The 18,464-nt window shown below is 45.1% G+C and overlaps 1 protein-coding gene across 1 annotated transcript in view; it reads right to left on the bottom strand.

Annotated features, from left to right (window-relative positions):
- SYN3 (synapsin III) overlaps nt 1-18,464 on the bottom strand; it is a 447,670-nt gene that overhangs the window by 69,597 nt on the left and 359,609 nt on the right. The window contains exon 7 of the mRNA XM_074375107.1: nt 2,906-2,968. Within this exon, the coding sequence (XP_074231208.1) occupies nt 2,906-2,968 (63 nt within the window). The remainder of the gene's footprint in view (nt 1-2,905; nt 2,969-18,464) is intronic.

Here is an 18,464-nt window from a genome sequence, read left to right as displayed (position 1 = left end):
CTCTGATTCTCAAAACAGAGTAGGCACCGATTAATAGGTATGAACAAAGAGGCAAAATATAGTTGTGGAGGGGTCAAAAATTTCAATCATGGGGTCCTGGATGTATTTCCAGTAAGACTGAGTTAATTGACAGCCTCTTCACCAGTTTCTTCCTAGAACATTTCTCTCCAGACAGACTTCGTTCCTTCTGGAGAGAAGGCAGAAGTACTGTAGAAGGTATCAATTTTGTCTCCCCCTCTTTCAGCCATGAATATGACATCATCTGCTCAGTTGGTATTTCCAGGCTGTTCCTGATACTTTTCTCATTCAAAACAGAAGGAGAAAAGCCCTTTTCCCTTGATCTCAGCATTTTTATAAACCCCAGTTTATTCCAACCGGTAACACTTTTTACCCTTGGAGATGTGTCCTCCCTTTCAAGTTTTGGGAATCCCTTTTGGGCCTGAGCTTCTCAGAGGCACCCCTCCCTCAAGCATTGCGTCAGTCTCTTTAAGTATTTCCTTCTTTTTGTTTCCTGTCTGGAATTATTTTAAGATTTAGAAACAGAATTTAACTCTTGGGAATCCTCTAACTTTACCAGAGCTGTCCAAAATGGTGGCAGTGAAAGAAAGGGACAGGTTTGAGAAACATTAACAAAGGGCAAGTGACAAGACTTGATGACCATTGGGACATGGGGGATGGGAGATGATTTCTGCCCAGATTTCTGTTTCAAGACAACGGAGGGACTGGTGGTTCCTGCTGTAGAGATGGTCACAGGAAGAGAAGGAGGATGGAGATGAGGAAGGGGAGTGAGCTGTTTGAAAAGAAAACAGGCATGGTTTGGGGTGTTGAGAGTCTGAGGTTTCCATGGGGGATGCAGTGGAGATGGCGAAGGGGTACCTGGATGTAAAAGCCTGATGCTCTGGATAGGAGATGCGACTCGGGGGCTGTTAGTGTGTCGATGGGAGCTGTATCTGAGAGAGTAGATGAGCACTCAGATGGTGTGTGCTGATGGAATAGACGTGGCTAAAGATGGGGCAGGAAGGGCAGCACTTGAAGGCGGGGTCAGAGAGAGCGCAAGAGAGCCAGGAGAGGGGCATGAATTTGAGTCCACTGGAGAAAGAGTTTCAGAGCAGAAAGATGGCCAGAAGCTTTAAATGATATAGAGAGGTCAACTCAGATATGGACAAAGTGCCTGCTGAATTAGAAGGGGAGGATCATTGGGGACCTTGGGGAGAAGAGCAGCCTCAGCAGAGTAGAGGGGGCTGTAGCCAGATGACAGTGGGTGGAGGAGGGGTTAGGAGGAGAGGCAGTGGGAAACAGACATAGGGTGGCACCTGAAGAGAGATTCATTCATCCACTCAACTAACAAACTGAGGGGCTATGGTGCACCAAGGACCATTCTGAGACATGGGTACAGTACAGGGCAAACAGGTAAAAATCTCTGCCCTCACAATGTGTACTTTTTAGAGAGAGGTAGTATGGAGGGAAGGTTTTTTAAGATTTATTTTTTCTTCCAGTTTTATTGAGGTATAATTGACAGAGGTTCATTTTAAAGATGGTTATAAGAAGTATCATCATTTGCCAGGTGAGGAGGCCAAGAGAAGTTAGATGGTAACTTGCTCCAATTCACACAAGTGTCTGAGCTGGGGTCATGCCCTGACTTGTCTGACCCTTTTCATTCTGTGCTGCTTGAGGGGGATGGAGTTTAGGTGGGAAGAGGTGAAACAGAAGGCATAATGAAGGGGAAGAACAAAGGCACAGGGTGCAGGGTTATTTATGGCTGGACTGGGCTACACAAAGCAAGGTGTCTACTGGTTCCTGCAGTCCTTTATCTAGGACCCCGTGTTGGGCCACGTGCTTGGGCTCAGGTCCCTCCAATGGGGATGGAAGGCACTGAGATCCACATGTTCTTACACAGTTCTACTTGAATGAGAAGCTTGAGAGGTGGTCTGTGGAAGCGCCCACCACCACCCACCTTATTTAGAAGTAAATCTCCAGAAGCTCAAGCACTGATCAATATCCTTTCATGAAATCTATATAGAGATGCTGGAAAAAGTCTTTCTTCCTCTGGGGCAGTGATCTTAGGGACCAGAGTGGGCCACCCACAGCCATCTATCTTGACTATCTGAAGAAAACACCAAGTAGAGAAAAACAGAGATGAGCTGATGATGTCATTTGAGCTCCTGGACCCAGCTCTGCCTGAAGCTATCAAGAACCATCCCATATTCTTTTTCACCTATGACTGAAGCATTATGCTGTACACCAGAAACTGACACAACATTGTAAACTGACTATACTTCAATTAAAAAATACATATGTACAACAACAACAAAAAAGAACTACCCTAGACTTCCTGATGCTGGAACCAACAAATTACCTTTTGCCCCTCCATTTGAGTTGAGTTTCTACACTTGCAACTGCAAGAATCTGATCAGCATAGTTTGTCATAATACATCAGCTGTGACTATGTAAAGTATGTTATTTACTTTTAGGAAAACTAACTGACACCTGGGGCTTCCTCCACGGAGCCCTATGCAGTCACCACCTTCTAAGTGCTAACCCTGCTGGTGATAAAGAGGTAAGTAGGACATGGGCTTACACATAGCTGTGGTGATGATGGGGGAACAAAAGAATCACCATCTACAAAATGCTTTCCATCCATTTCTCTGAATCCACAATCACAGGAACCAATTAGCTAGTAATTCCAGGTAGGGTTTGGTAAATGCAGACTGAGCTGGAGAGATGTTCCATGGGAGCTCAGAGGAAGGTGGGTAGTGGAGGGGAGGGAATGAATGTGGGGCTCCTCTCACATTCTGTTGGGGAGGCTGGGCTAATGTGGGGTGGTAAAGGATGCAGGGAGAGGGGGACAGGTAGCCTGGGGAAGCTGTGTGAGTATTACTGGGAGCATAAGTGCTGCTTCTCATACCTTTCCCATCCCGGCATGGGCGTGTCCCAGCTTGACCACCACAGGGAAGTGTGGGGCTGTGAGCTGAAAGAGACAAGAGGAAATCACTCATTAGCATCCCAGAGCATCACCACCAAGACTTTGGGTACTGCTTATTTTGTACAAAGCTCCAGCCATCTGATTCACCAGGAATTCCCAACAAGAATGCTTTGACAGATGATCATCCTGCTGTGGCTTAAACACCCTAACTGCTGGTGCTTTCAGCTTCCAAAGGTAGCGCCAAGTTCTTAAAACCAGCCTGCCTGGGGTATCCACTAACCTGGGGAGACAGCCGAGCACAGCAAACCGACTGGTTTCAAATTCTGGCTTTACCACTTGTGCAACCTCAGACAAGCTACTCCATGGATCTGTGCTTTGGTGTCCTCATCTATAAAATGGGGACGAGGAGAATCCATCCCAAAGGGTTGCTGTGAGGATTAAATGAGTTCTTACATGTGAAGCCTTTACACTGTAAACACTCAGTGCAATATTCCTGTCTCGGTTCTGCCTTATGTTATTCCCCCTCAGCAACCTTCACATATCTGGGAACTCTCATTCCCTCCCCCAGCTCTCTCCAGGCCACCCCATGAGTCTTCTTTATAGCAGTGGTCCTGTCCATCACAGGCACAAGCATTCATGGGCTGCACTGTGTGGGCACTGTGCTGAGCGACTGCCCTGGATTATCTTCTTTAGAGAGAGATGGGGCAACAGCCTGGCCTGGTTGGTTCCCTGTTACATCCCCAGCTCCTAGAACCTGACCTGGGGAAGGTGCTTGATATGGAATCTGTGCCTAATCAGGCCTCTGAGCAAGACCTATGAGACATGCATGCCTCTTCCTATGATACAGAAGAGGAGAGGGGCTCAAGTGATCAGGTGCTTGTCCATGCACACTCACTCAGCTAGGAAGTGAGGGAGCCAGATTCGAACCTAGGCTGTACATTTCCTCCTCATGCTGTTCAAATTTTGCCTGAGATGTATTTGCTCGGTGTCTAGAAGTATATTGGGAGTTGCCTGAATGCAAAAGTTATCCTTTCCCATTATTTAGTAATACTCTTATTTTCCCAACTTGGAGAAGCCCCTGCTAGAGGTAATCAAATCCCACTCTATGCCGCACAGTTGTCTGTCCTGGTGCCTGTCCCTCCATCTTGGATTGTCGCCTGACACTCTGGACACTTTGAGAGGAGAATCCAGCTCTTGCCTCTTGGTGCCCAGTACCTAGTCTTACATGTAGGAACTGCTGTAGCCACTGCAGAAGGGTCTGCTGGGGTCACAATGCCATTCAATGGACCTCATTTCATTTTACCCTCTCAGTAGCCCCATGAGGCAAGCAGGGAAGGTATTCTTATTACCATTTCATAGATAAGAGAACCGAAACTCAAGGCAGCTTCTGGGAAGGGGTGGAGCTGGGGTGTCAACTTGGGTCTGTCAGACTCCAAGCTTGATGTGAATGGTTCCTCTAAGATCTAGCACAAGGGCTTTCTGCAGTAGATGCTGAATAAAACATTTCCTCCCTGATTGCAGGCTAAAATTTATCATATCCTGGTGCCTAAAGTGAACAGATATATCTTTAAAAAAAGGTAACATGCACTCACCAAAAGCAGTATGTACTCACTATAAAAGGTTTGGAAAATATAACGAAGTGCTATGTTGTTATGTATAAACAAGACAATCAAAATCACCCTCAAAGTTTTACCAGTTTTAGTGTATTACCTGCTGGTTTTGTTCTTTTAGTGGAAATTTTTTCTTATGATTTCTTCTGCTCTTACAAAATTGAGAGTATAGTGCATACCCAATTTTGCTTCTTGCTCTTCCCACTTAATGTTAAGCATGTTCTTGGTGGTGATTATTTGTCAGCTTAAGAGTTGTTATCTAATATTTCACATATGAAAAAATACTTAAAGAGCAATATTGTGGACATCACTTAGTTTAAGAAATGAATGATTATCCAAGCAGTTGAAGCCCGTGATGTACTTTTTTCTTATCACATTTTCTTCCCTCCCATCCCAGAGGTAACCATTATATAAATTCTGTGTTTATTATTCCCCTGTGTTTATTAATATTCTAACTATTACATATGATTCCCAATCAATATACATTACACATTTTAAAACGTCATGTAAGTGGCATCGAAAGAATCTAGTACAACTTTTGGGTGCGTTATGTTTGTGAGATTCATGTATATTGATATGTAGCTCAGATTCATTTTTACTACTGCCAAGTATTCCATTTATGAACTCATTACCATTTGTTCATTTTCTGCTGATGATTTCTATTTTTCCAATTATAAACAAGCAGGGGAGTTTCTCCAGGGCACATGCACAGGAGTAGAATTGCTGGGGCTGAGCTTTGTTAGATATGGCCAAATTGTTCTCCAAAGTGGCTGTACCCACTTACGCTCTCAGGGGCAGGAAAAAAGATCCCAACACTTGAGGCTGAAAAGACTTAAATTTTACCAACCCAAGGCATGTGAAGTGGAATGAATGGCTGCATTGTCACCAATGGCTGCTGCTCCCCAGTAGAATCATCCGTCGGACCTGCTATTCACTCACAGACCTTAGACACACCCCGCAGTCCAAGAACTGCCCAGGCCACTGTGGGGCTTCATCTCCATCTCCCTTTAAGGTAGAGCATGAAGTGAGGGGAAATGGGTATGTTCTCTTGTCCTCTCACTCCTCCCAGCCTGATCATTTCCCCATATACTGACAGGTACTGGAGAGAACTGGATGTCAGAGTTACACTTAATCTTTGTTTAATCATGGACCAGATATTTAACCTCTATGAACCTATTATTAGTTCTATAATCTGCAAGATGGAGACAATAATGCCCAACTCACAGGATTGTTGGGGGAAGAAGAAATAAAGAACGTAAAACTGCTTAGTGCCAAGTGGAGGTTCAAAATCAAAATGTGAAGTAGAATTGAGGAGAGGAAGGAGATAGTCCTGGCTTTGTGGGGTGAGGAGAGAAATAAAGGAAGGCTGGATGATGAAGGAAGGAGAACAGAGGCTCCAGCTTGGCAGTATCTGACTGATAGTATAAGAAGGAATGAAATTAAGTACAACAAAGGAAAATCAGGGGGCTACACCAGAGGGAGGAATGAGAGGTGATTAAAATTTGATAATTTTAATCTGTAAGAACCTTAGCAATAATCTTACCTATTTCCCCGTGTTCCCATGCTGTGGTATGTAGAATTTCTAGGAAGCTCCCACAGATGCCCCCCTCTAATCTCTGAAGCCTCTAGATGTGATGAAATTGTCACACAATGTCATACAATGATTGTTCTGTTATATGCACAGGTGACCTTAAAATAGGGAGATAATCTTAATCAAATCACATGAGCCCTTAAAAGCAGAGCACTTTTTCAGGCTGGTGGCAGAAGAGGAAGTCAGAGAGATCCAAAGCATGAGAAAGACTGAACACATATTTCTACTTTGAGATGGGGCAGCCACATAAGAAGGAATGTGGGCAGCCTCCAGGAGCTGAAGGTGGCCCCTGGCTGATAGCCAATAAGGAAACGGAGACCTCAGACCTACAGCTGCAAAGAACTGAATTCTGTCAATAACAAGAATGAAATGGGGAGAGAATCCTGGGCTCCAGCAGGAGAATGCGGCATGCTGGCATACTGATTTCAGATGGATGAAACCCTAAGTAGAGTAGTTGTGCCATCCCAGACTTCTGGTTTACGAAACTGTGAGATAATAAAGAGGTTTTAAGCTGCTAAATTTGTTAGAGCAGCAAATGTCCTCCTAGGTACTGAAGCCCAGAGAGTGAAGTGATTGTTTTCATGCCACACAACAGCAGAATTAGAGTCAAACTCACATGTTTTGACTCTTTTAATCAAGCTCTTGCTCTACCAAGGCACACTTCCCCAAAATGGCTCTTTTCACTTAATATCACACCATGTTGGGAAGGGATAAATTTGGGAGTTTGAGATTTGCAAATATTAGCCACTACATATAAAAACAGATTTTAAAAAAAGTTTCTTCAGTATAGCAAAGGGAACTATGTTCAGTATCTTGTAATAACCTTTACTGAAAAAGAATATGAAAATAAACATAGGTATGTATATGCATGACTGGGACATTGTGCTGTACACCAGAAATTGACAAATTATAATTGACTGTACTTTTAAATCATACCATGTGCACCCTTTCCCCATGTCAGTAGGAACACTACTGACCTAGTTGTTTTAATAGCTTCACAGTATTCCACAGGACACATGGGCTGCAATTCTTTGGCCATTTTCCTATAATGGACGTTTGTGTCATTTTTTCTCTTTCTCTCTCTCTCTTTCTCTGCGAGCAAGACCACTGAATATCTTTGTACAAATGTGCTTGTAAGCTAGTGTCTTAATTTCTAGTGGCCAGGCCAAGAGCTTTTCAAGGGGAGGACCAGCAGAATTTGGAGACATCCTGATAGGTTTCCAAAGTCATTTGTTAGCGCTCAAGAAATAAATGTGGGTGCCATGGTACTGTACACTGTCCACCTACCACATGCCTCCTAGGCTACTAACAACTACACTTATTGAGTGCCTTGTAAGGGCCAGGGATGGTTCTAGGCACTTTATATATGTTAGCATTCGTCTCTTCCCCCATGTGATAGATAAGAAGTCAGAGGCAAGACATTTGACCAAGGTCAGGCAGTTAAGACATGGAGGAGCATCTCCACTGCCACCCAGGCTTTCTCCTCATCCCTTCCCTTTCCCTTTCCAAGCTGTTCAATTGGGTTTCAAAGGCCATTCTCATTTCCACTCATTTGCAACATGCCAGCCCCTCCCCAAACACAGACAGGTCACAGAGGACAAAAAACATCTTGTCGGCTATTTTCTCTCTTCCTTTCCCAACAATAGCTTTATTTAGTTCCCCTGGGGATGGCGGGGCCTGCACCAGTCTCTCACGGGCTCCCTGTCCCCGCTCACATGCCCCCGGGTGCTCCAGAGTTCAGCACTGCCCAATGGCGTGAGAGGCCTCACATCCTGTTAGAAGGGTCAGATCAATTTTTGAAACCAGAGATCCCCACCCTGATAAGGGCCCTATTCAAAAGTCTCCCAAGAAACCAAAATAAGTGGGGGTGGCCCAGTGCTCATGCTGGGCGTTCTCTTGAGGGGCTGGAGTCAGAGCAGTATGGGCCACTGTACCAGCTCCATCTTCAAGTCATGGAATTGGAGATCTGGGACCTGAGTTGTCTGGTGCAGCTTCCCATAGCAGGAGGCAATTCCCTCCACATTTGTGACCTTCTGGAGACATAAATAAGTAGTGTCTGGTCCATGCGCATGAGGCTTTGCCTGATCTAGTTCTTGCCTCCCTCTTCTGTTTTGTCTTGTGTTTCTCCCTTCTCCCCACCCCAACCTCTGCCTACCAGTTACATCCCAACCCATAGGCCTCTCCATTCTTCACTGAATGGGCCACTCTCCCTCCAGCCAAAGGGCCTTTGCACATGCTGCCCCCTTTTTTTCTGGAACTCTCTACCTAGCACTCTTTTCTAGGTCAACCCCTTTTCATAGTTGAGGTCTCAGTTGAAATGCTCTGTCCCTAGAGAGTGCTTCTCTGGCCACGGGTCTAAAGTAGGTGCTTCTTGTTATCTTTTTATCAAACCCTGGACTCTCCCTTCATAGAGCTAGCCACTTCTGTAACTGCATATTTATTCCCTTTGTGTTCATCTCTCAACTCCCCTGTAGGTACTCTGACAAAACAAGGTGCTCTGCATGGTTTGTTTACCACTGTATCTCCAGGCTCCATCCAAAGCCTGCCATGCAATGAACTGTGCATGCAGTGTATTTGTCAGATGGGTGTAAGACAAAGCTTCGCATGACAGGGAAAGAGTCAGAGTCAGACAGAATTTGGGGAAAAGTTGTTAATAAGGTCGGTTTGAGCAGAGACTTGTTGGGGAAGCAGTGGGAATTGGGGTGAAAATATGGTCAGTAGCAAGCTTCGGGGAGCTTTACACCAGAGAAAGGAGTCCGGATATATATTCTGTGGGCACTGGGCAGCCGTTGAAGGTTTGGGTGCAGAGGGTAGACACAGACAAAGCAGGTTCAGGAAGACTATTCTGAAGGCTGTGTTAACAACAGCTCCCATTTTGGGAGCACTTATTTACAGTGTACCAGGCATGGCGCTAAGCACTTCACATACATCGCCTCATTTAAATCTCTTGACACTTCTATGAGGTAGCTCCTATTTCTACTCCCATTTTACATACAAGGATGTGAAGGCCAAGAGAGGTGAAATTTCTTGCCTAGGATCACTCAGCAAGAAAGTGGAGGAGCTAGGATTTGGTCAGAGCCCCACTGCCTTATTGTCACATGGTGTTGCTTCTGGGTAATCATGTTATCCATCATCCAGGGTTCCCATGTGCCCAGAACTATGTCCACTCACTGACTTGGTTGGAGAGGGTGGGTGGAGGACAGAAGACTCCTTTGGACAAGACCGCTACTGTAATAACCAAGCACTCTGGGGTACAGTGGAGGCAGCACATGCTGTGGAGCCAAAGACTCTAGGGTTCACATCTAGCTCCGACACCTATGGTTTCGAGCCCCTAGGTAACTCACTGGTCACTCTGTGACTCAGTTTTCTCATCCCCTAAATAAGAATATCATTTGACAGTTTGGAATTATAATAGATGTCCATCACTAAGTGGTCACTGCCAGTGAAGAGGCTTAAATCGAGTTAGGGGATGTGCAAGGCCTGGCACATAACAGGACAGCAATCTATACTAGTTTCCATTCCCTTCACATCTGTGATTTCAGGCACATGGTGAACAGTGTGGGTAGGGGGTTGTCAAGGGCTGATGGACAGGACTCAGTCACTCCTGGGATACAGGATTGGGGAAGAGAAGAAGGCAAGGAAGCCTGATGCCATGTTGTCAGCAGGGAACATGAAGAAGCCTTTGACAGAAATGGGGCAGCCCAGAAACGGGGTTTGTTACAGGAAAATCTTTAAGAAGATTCATTTGACAGAGAGAACAGAAACATCTTGACAGCTGCTTGATAAACCTTAACCTTGGTAAATTGTATCTGATAGAATCTCCTTGGAGTTAAGCACTGCACACCAAGAAAGTCTTGTCTGGAGGGAGGAGAATGGACAAGATGATCTTTGATAATTTTTTCCAATCCTTTAATGTTGTGACAAATCTATAAAATACCACCTAGGCGACTGAAACATATCAAGGCAAAAATACGTCAAGACAAAACTTCTGTCCACAGCTTACAGGGCTCTGTGAAATCTGGCCCCAGCCTTCTTCCTCAACCCCATCTTACCCCTGCTCCCCATCAGCTTCTTTACCCCAGCCTTACTAGCTTTCTTTGTGACCCTGATACTAACTTTGTTCCCTCCAGCCGTGGGGCCTTTGCACATGCTCTTCTCTTTGCCTGGAACAGCCTCCCTGTTCTTCCTATCCATGCATCAGATCACAGCTCCAGAGTCACTTCCCCAAGCAGCTGGCACTCACCTCCCTGTCTAGGCTTGCTCACTTCTTTCTCTTTCTTAGCACTTCTGCCATTTTAAATTTGTCTGTGTGATTGCTGGATAAATGTCTGACTCCCTCACTATCTGTAAGCTCCATGAGAAGCTGCGGGTCTGTGTCTACAGTTACTCATCACTGAATCCTCAAGTCCCTCCTGGATTACAGACCTGCCTCCTGAGCCCAGCCCCTAGATGGTCCCACAGGCACTTCCAACCCAACGTTTCCAAGCAACCTCATGAACGTCCCATCAAAATGCTCTCTTCCCTTTCTGGATCCAGACCTCAGTCAGTGGTCCCACCACCCACCTAGATGCCTGAGATAGAGGTCTCGCCTGCCTTCTCCCTTCTTGTATCTGACCTAGACCCAGGGCTGGCTTATAGAAGAGGGCCAGAAAATGTTTGCTGAATGAGGCCTGTGGCCTCACTGCCCAGCTTAATGCTCTCTGCCCTTAGCACCCTACCTCTGAACCCTCTGCATCACCTCTTCCTACTTTTAGTGTGTCTTGGAAAAATACTGGTAGCATATTTAGAAAAATTAAACTAAACCTGCCCTAACAAAATACAAACATTCCTTTCTGTTACATTTCCTGTTTCCCTGAGAAACGGAATAGTCAAAAATAAACAAACCGATAGGATGGCAATATTTGTCTGCAAATACAGTTTTCTTGTTCTCACCCCTGTGATGTTGATGGCATTGAACAGACCTGGGCTGCCAGCTCTCCTCCCGTGAGGATTCTGCTGGGTACTCTCCCAGGAAAACACCCCAGCAATGTAAGGGTCTGAATGATCCAAGGTGCTGAAGACCATGCTGAATCACATGGATTTACACAGCCATGAGATTTTAAGCCCTTTAGATTTGCCATCATAATTTACTTTTATTCACACTCTTATTCTAGCTCCATCTCTAGGTGGGGAAAAGCCTCCTTTACAATCAGATGATCCCTAACATGGGAAATTATTGTCCTTCTTAGTTACTTTAGAAAATAGCTCAATAATAATTGTGCTCCTTCAGTATATGCATTTCTTTGCTTCAGTTTATGTTCATAGTGTGATGTCTTAAGATTCGAGATAAATGTAAATTTTTGGTTACAGGTACTCTTGTTGATGTTGCATAGAACTTGCTTACTTGGGGCTATAAGCAAAGGACATAATTTCCTCTGCTTCAGGGAAGAGCTATTCATGGAATGCTGTAGAATGAGGAGGAAGAGCAGGTGGAGGCTTTGAAGCCAGACAGTCCTGTTTAAATACTGTTTAAATACTGTTGGGCAACTCAGTTCTTAGTTGTTTTTTCTACAAATGGGAATAGACACACCTGCAGTTAAGGTGATTGTGAAGATTTGAGTTTGTATGTAAAATACATGCTACATATAGCTGGATCCTGGGCAGAATTCTCTGGGGATAATTTGAACTAGCATTCACTTAAAATCAATCCAAAAAGTGTCAAATTACCACCTGATGCAGTTATGGACGGGTTACCCCTCCCCTTTTTTTGTTTTTAAAGTTTTCCTTTTTATATTATGTGTTATAAAAACTTGCTTTGAAATTATTTTTTTAATTATCATTAAATTGATGTAATGGATAGATCTGCTTTTCCTTGCCTTCAGAATGATTCTAGGCACTTATTTTCCTGTGCAGAAATATACTCAGACTCTGATGATTGCATGCTGCCTGTTTTTTTTTCCTATAAACCTTGTATAACCTTTCATTTAATACTGTGAAATCTGACTTACCACAGCTGCAGTGATAGTGCCTGCCTTAAAAAATAACAGCTTAATTGAGAGAAAATCCATATACCATAAAATTCACACTCTTTAAAGGGTACAATTCAGTGACTGTAGTAAATTCAGAGTGATAATTGTACAACCATTATCAGTATCTAATTTCTGAACGTTTTCATCACTCAAAAAGAAATCCATTACCAGTCACTCCCCATTTGTCCCTCCTCCCAACCCTTGGCAATCAACCGTCTACTTTCTGTCTCTACTGATTGGCATATTCTGGAAATTTCATATGAATGGAATCATACAATATGTGACCTTTTGTGACCGGCTTCTTTCATTTAGCCTATATTTTCAAGGTTCTTCTATGTTGTAGCATATATCAATACTCCATTCTTTTTTATTGCCTGACATTTAAATATACTTGAAATGGGCTAGGTATGTATTTCCAGTGACTGCAAACCATGAAGGCAAATGAATGTCTTAGCAAGTTTCAGTGAATAAAGATAATACTTTGGTCACGCCATGGATCTGAAATAATTATAATATCCAGCTGGGCATCTTATGAATTTGTAATACTTGGGAAGGAGTAGGATTTTTACTGGCAAACCGACACCAGCTTGCAGGTATTTGCATCCTGTGTGTGTCAAACCTTGTCTACTTCAGTCCCCATTGTTTCTTCAGCCCTTACAAACAGAGGGCCTGAACCAGGTCATTAGTCCAATTATTGAAGCAAGCAAGATCTCTGCTCCTGGCACATCCTCACTCAATTTGTCGTCCCATGAACAAGTTGATAAAGAGAAAGGCTAAGAGGGAAAAATGTCTAGGGACCAAAGAAGGAAGTATTAAGAAATACTGGTACTGACAACCCACGAGCAGAGTAAGAGAGAGAAAATGATCTCTGGTGCTCCCTCCCCCTTACAAGACCAAGTGCTTACAAGTGCTGAGGGCTACATAAACATTGGGCGCTGTTATTATTACCACCACCATCATCGTTGTTATGTATAGACTGAGCTGCTTTTAGAGGTGCCTTCTCCCTTGTACTGCCATTCCAGGTGACTGGTTTTCTCTTGGTGTCTCTATCCATATTTAGGTCCCACTAGAGCACCGCCTTTCTTTAACTTCCTCCTTACCATTTCTTTCCATCTATGGAAGAGGCTGCACTGCATAGTGAGCATTTAAAACTACAGGTGGCCTGGGCTGAGCACTACCGCTGCTGAGCTGTGTGTCCTTGGGCAAGTTACTTCACTTCTCTGTTCCTCAATTTCTGCATTTATAATTAGGACAGTATGTTTTACACAGGTTGTCTTAGGATTTAAATGTTTTAATATACAGGAAGCACTTAACTGGCCACAGAAGGAGTGCTAGAATCATGCTGGTTATTGATATTAGTCATGTTAACACAACACTATTCTTGCAACTGCTGTTCTGTCTCCATCCCTCACTGCTCTCAGCTTTCCAAGAGGACACCTGCCAAGAGGAATCTGGGCTTCCACGTTTGAGGCTGGCAGGGGTATAATGGGTTATCCATGTGGCCATAAATCTGCAGTAGATGGATGTGTGTTGGAAACAGGGAAGGACATCTTGAGGTGAGGATTCTGAGCCCAAAAAGAAAGATGGATGAGGGTCATTCCAGCTCTTTCCTGGGCTAGGGTCAGGCAGCTCTGCTTGGACACAGGGGAGGGATCTGATGACCCTCAAGGGTCACCCCATCTACCAAGATCCCCACTCTTCTTCATTACACTGTATCAGGGTCACCTGTCTGACCCAACAGAGATGAGCCCTGCCCTACCCGAGGCGGGCAGATGTGGGAAGGGAACCCCAAATCAGTCAGTAGAGTAGAGCCCTTTCATTGCCTACAGAGGGAAACTGAGGCCAGAGAAGTAGAGACCCTGTGCAAGTCCCGTGTCCAGCTAACATCTTTATAAATAAGACAACTGAGGTGCAGACAGAAGGCACTTGCCCAAGGCTACAGAGTCTGTGAAACCAAGACTTCAATTCCAGATCGAAGGTCCCCTTCTGAATCAGAATTATTTCTGTCCCACCATGTCTTCTCCACCCATGTGGAATACATTCTGTGCCTGCCTCATGGAAGTGGCCCCTGACTCCAAGGAGCCTTTTATTTTGCAAGTTCCAGAAAAATGTCAAAAAAAATTGTTCAATGAGAAAGAAAGGTTGGAAACTTAAAAAGTACACCCACCATTTATCGGTAGTTGACTGTGTGACACTTTGCCAAGTGCTGATGAATGTTTCCCCTTGGATGTACGGATGGGGAAGCGGGTGTACACACACACACACACACACACACACACACACACACACACACACACACACACACACACACACACATAAAGCACGAGTAATAGGCAAGGCTTTGGTTCCGTCTCAGCTCTGCTTCCTTCCGGAGGAAGTGAGAACACCCACCAGTGGAAACATTGCTCTCATTCGGGGCACGTGATACAGGGGAAAGCACACTGTAATAAAGGAATAATGCTGGTCTCAAAGGCTTGCTGTTGCATAGTTTTAAAGCCAGCCAGAGTCACCCATTGTTCAGAGAAGATATCAGACAATCTTTTCCCCACTTGTCTCAGGGCATGGAGATATGGGGAGAGGAGGGCCAACCTGGGCTCATTCTCACCCTCCCTTCCATGCTGCACAGCTGGGCTGGATGGGACCCCTCTGGCAGCTGGGGGAGAAGGGGTGGGTGCCCAGACCGACTTGGGACAGCATCTCAATGACAAAGTGGAGGGGAGCCAAAGGGGCTTCCAGTCTCCCTAAGTTTGGAGTGTAGGCAGCTGAAAGCAAAGCTGGGAGACATACCTGACACCTGGTCATGACTGGCCTGGAAGATGAGACTTTCTGGGGACTGAGGTTTCCAGGGAATGCTGGGTGACAAGAACTGGGGGAAGAGAGAAGCACTCTGCACCCAGCTGCGAGGTGGAGGGGGAGGCAGAGGGTGAGGGGTGAATGAGGCTCTGGGTCAGCACTGCAGTGAGCTGGTCCCTAGTGCTCCTCTGCCAGGGCTCCAGCTCAGGACAGGCAGGGAAATTTCCATCAGCTCTCACTGAAGGGAAAACTACCAGGACCCAAACAGACACCAGGGCCTTGTGTCAGAGGGTAAGGCATGTCTCTGGATGTAGGGGCCCGTTTAAGGAAGGAGTCATGCTCAGAGATGATAGAGGCCAACTATTATGCCGTGTCTACACGTAGTGGGCTCCACAGCAATTGAATAGACACAGCTCATTGAATCCTCATGACAGCCCTGTTGTAGTGCTACCATTACACCTAATTTACAAATGAGAACACCAAGATTGAATTAAACATCCTGCCTAGGTTGGCCAAGGCCAGAGTCCATGCTTTGGGACCAGACTACCTTTCCCAGCAGCCCCAGGGACATAGAGAGGACCCAGGCCACCCTCAAGGGGCTCACAGGCTACTGGGGACAGCAGATCTATAAATGGATGATTTCAACAATGTAAACATTTAAGAGAATTATTTGAAGAAAGTGCTTTAGAAGCAAAAAAAAAAAAAAAAAAAGTCAATGTCATCTGTCGGGGAGGAGAGTTGCTGAAAGAGGTGTCACGGACAAGGTGACATTTGCATCGGCCTTTGCTGGTAAAGCAGCAGTTTGCCAAGTAGAGGAAAAGAGCTTCCAAGGAGGAGTATCCACAAAGGAAAAGGCACAAAGGTGTGAAAGTTCCTGGAGGACTCACGGAACATCAAGGGCCACCACAAGGCTAGAAGGTCAGTAGAGGGTGATCTTTGGAGAGCAGGGCTGTCAAAGTTTCACAATCAAGGACCTCAAATTTGGGCTGCTCCCTCCAAATAAGGATATACACACAGTCATTGTACTCTATGTGTGTGTGTGTGTGTGTGTGTTGAAAACGTTGGTTTGTCAAATGTACAAATTAAAGCTATACCACAAATTTGGTTATCCTGTTTTGGAATTTTTAAAAACATTTTTGGAGTCTCAAAAAAATGAAGCACTGTCCTCATCTTTCAAAAATACATACTGAAGTGTTTTCAGATAAAAGTACCTGCTGTCTTAGATTTGCTTTAAAATAATTCCATGTGGGGTGGGGGTGCAGAAGGGACAAGATCAGGCACGTATTGAAGCTGGGTGATGGGTACATGGACATTCACCATTTTACAGTCTGTACTTTCATGTATGTTTGAACGTTTCCGTAATAAAAGATTTTTTATTTTAGAGAGGGACCCCTCACTCTGAGTGGTCCTGGGGAGCCCCAGGATGTTCCTTCTGGTGAGAGAAGGATGAATGATGGACAAGGAGGGGACACAGGGCTAAAAAGTGGGTTAGAGCCAAATTGTAAATACCCTTGTAAACTCTTCTGAGAGGTTTGGACTTAATCCCGCAAATAATGGGAAGCCCAGGAAAGAATTTTTAGTAGGGGAATGACACCATTAGATTTGCATTTGGGAAAGAACACTTCTAGCTGGTGTCTGGAAGAGAGTAGGGGTACGTGTGTGTGCTTGGGGAGGAAGGTTTGGGGTCAGGTGGAGGGCCCAGCCCAAGGCCTGTAAGTGGTAGATTTACCTTCCCCTCTACACTGTCGCTAGGCTGTGCCACCAGGGAGGACTCAACCTAAGACAGGGACCAGGGAACAGAAAGGAAGGATGGGTCTGAGCAAGACCTCTTTTATCTTTGTCTTCCTGGCATCACACTCTCTTGTGGTTCCTTGTCACAACGAGTAATTATTCAGTGCAATATGTCAATAAGGATTACTTACTGACGATGTCTTGGGCTAGACTAGGTGTAGCCAGACCACAGCTATCTCCCTCCCTCCCTATCCCCAGAGCTGGCCTGATGCCCAGCGGTAGCCAGCTGTTGAGTGAATGGATAAATGTCTAGCACAGGGCTGTCCCAGATCACCGAATCTCTGGTGCATGAATGAATAAACCCAGCACAGCACCCGACACATAGTAGCCCCTCAATAAATATCTATGAGTGGGAATGAACTCATGTGAAATTGCAGGACACCAATACCCAAAGTGGGCGAGGAAGGTTCAGATCCTCCCTTAAGGAAAAAGCAGGTTCCTCTCGGCACGAGAGCTTCCAAAAAGGCAGTGGTTTCTAAGCTGAAAGGGGATGGGAAAAAACAAACCAGGCGCAAGGTTTGTCCATTAACATGTCAGCCCTTGAAACTTATGTCTCCATTTCTCTCTTGGCCCCTTGATGAGGTGCTTCCTCCATTTCAGATGGATGGTGTTTTTTCCCCTTTCTAAAAAAAGCTTATAGATGCTTTTAAATTAGGCAAATGAGCAAGGGCAACGTTCATTTCTCCCCCCTTTCATTTTGAAAATGTGTGGCGTGCCAAAAGGCAGTTGGACGGAATGTTCAGAGGCCACATAATAGAACAAGAGAGGCTGCCAAGATCCTAAATCACTAACCAGACAGGACAATCTCAGCCCTCAGGACTTAGACACCGCCGGGCCAGCACCATGAGTCCTAGACAAGTGAAAAGATGGCCCACAGCCCAAGGTCCAAGCAGGAAGGGACGCCCCTACCTTGAGGAACTGGGAATTCACAGTGGGCCACAGGTCTCTGACCTCAACTCTCTGCAAGCTGCCTAGTAATAGAGGAAAGTGGGTCCCTTCTGTGAAATTTCAGGGAGTTGGTCCAGTGCCAATAACTTCTTTGTGAACTTCAGTTTACTCATTGGTAAAATGGGTCCCAGTGAAGGGCTGCCAAAAAAGGAGAGAGGATCTAAATGCAGGTGTCTACCTACCATCTCCTCTCCGCTGGCCCCTCTTTCTGGAATCTGTGAGGTCTAGAGCCATGATACTCAGTGTCACCTGGGCTCTTGCTAGAAATGCTAAATCTCAAGCCCACCCCAGACCTACTGCTCAGATTCTGCATTGTAACAAGATGCTCAGGGGGTTCGTGTGTCTGTTACAGTCTGAGAAACACTGGTCTCCCTAACCATATGATCTTGACCTAGTCACTCTAGCTGTGGAATTTATTCATTTATAAAGTGAAAGGTATTACTTTAAATGGCTTCTAGGTCTGAAATCATATAAAGTTCAAGGTCTGCTAATAAATACCAGCCTTTGATCCCAAAATGTACAGAGGAGTTCTGTCTCTGTTCTGAGACACTAGGTTTTGAATTGGTCAGATAATCGATGAACATGTGTTCAGGGGCAGTCGCTGGGCTGGGCTGTTAGGGTGATGTGGAGGTACAAGTACGTCCATGCACCCTGGAGTTTCTAACACAACCCCATTTGAAAATACTGTGTCACATATCAACCCTAAGTCCCAAATTTTGTTTTGGAAAATACAGGCTCCAGCAGCATTAGACAGTCCCAATTCATGGTAGATTAATTGCAATGATAGTCCCAATTAATGG

This window comes from Camelus bactrianus, chromosome 12 (assembly GCF_048773025.1).
Source record: "Camelus bactrianus isolate YW-2024 breed Bactrian camel chromosome 12, ASM4877302v1, whole genome shotgun sequence".
NCBI lineage: Eukaryota > Metazoa > Chordata > Mammalia > Artiodactyla > Camelidae > Camelus > Camelus bactrianus.
This window is presented reverse-complemented; position numbering and strand designations above follow the sequence as displayed.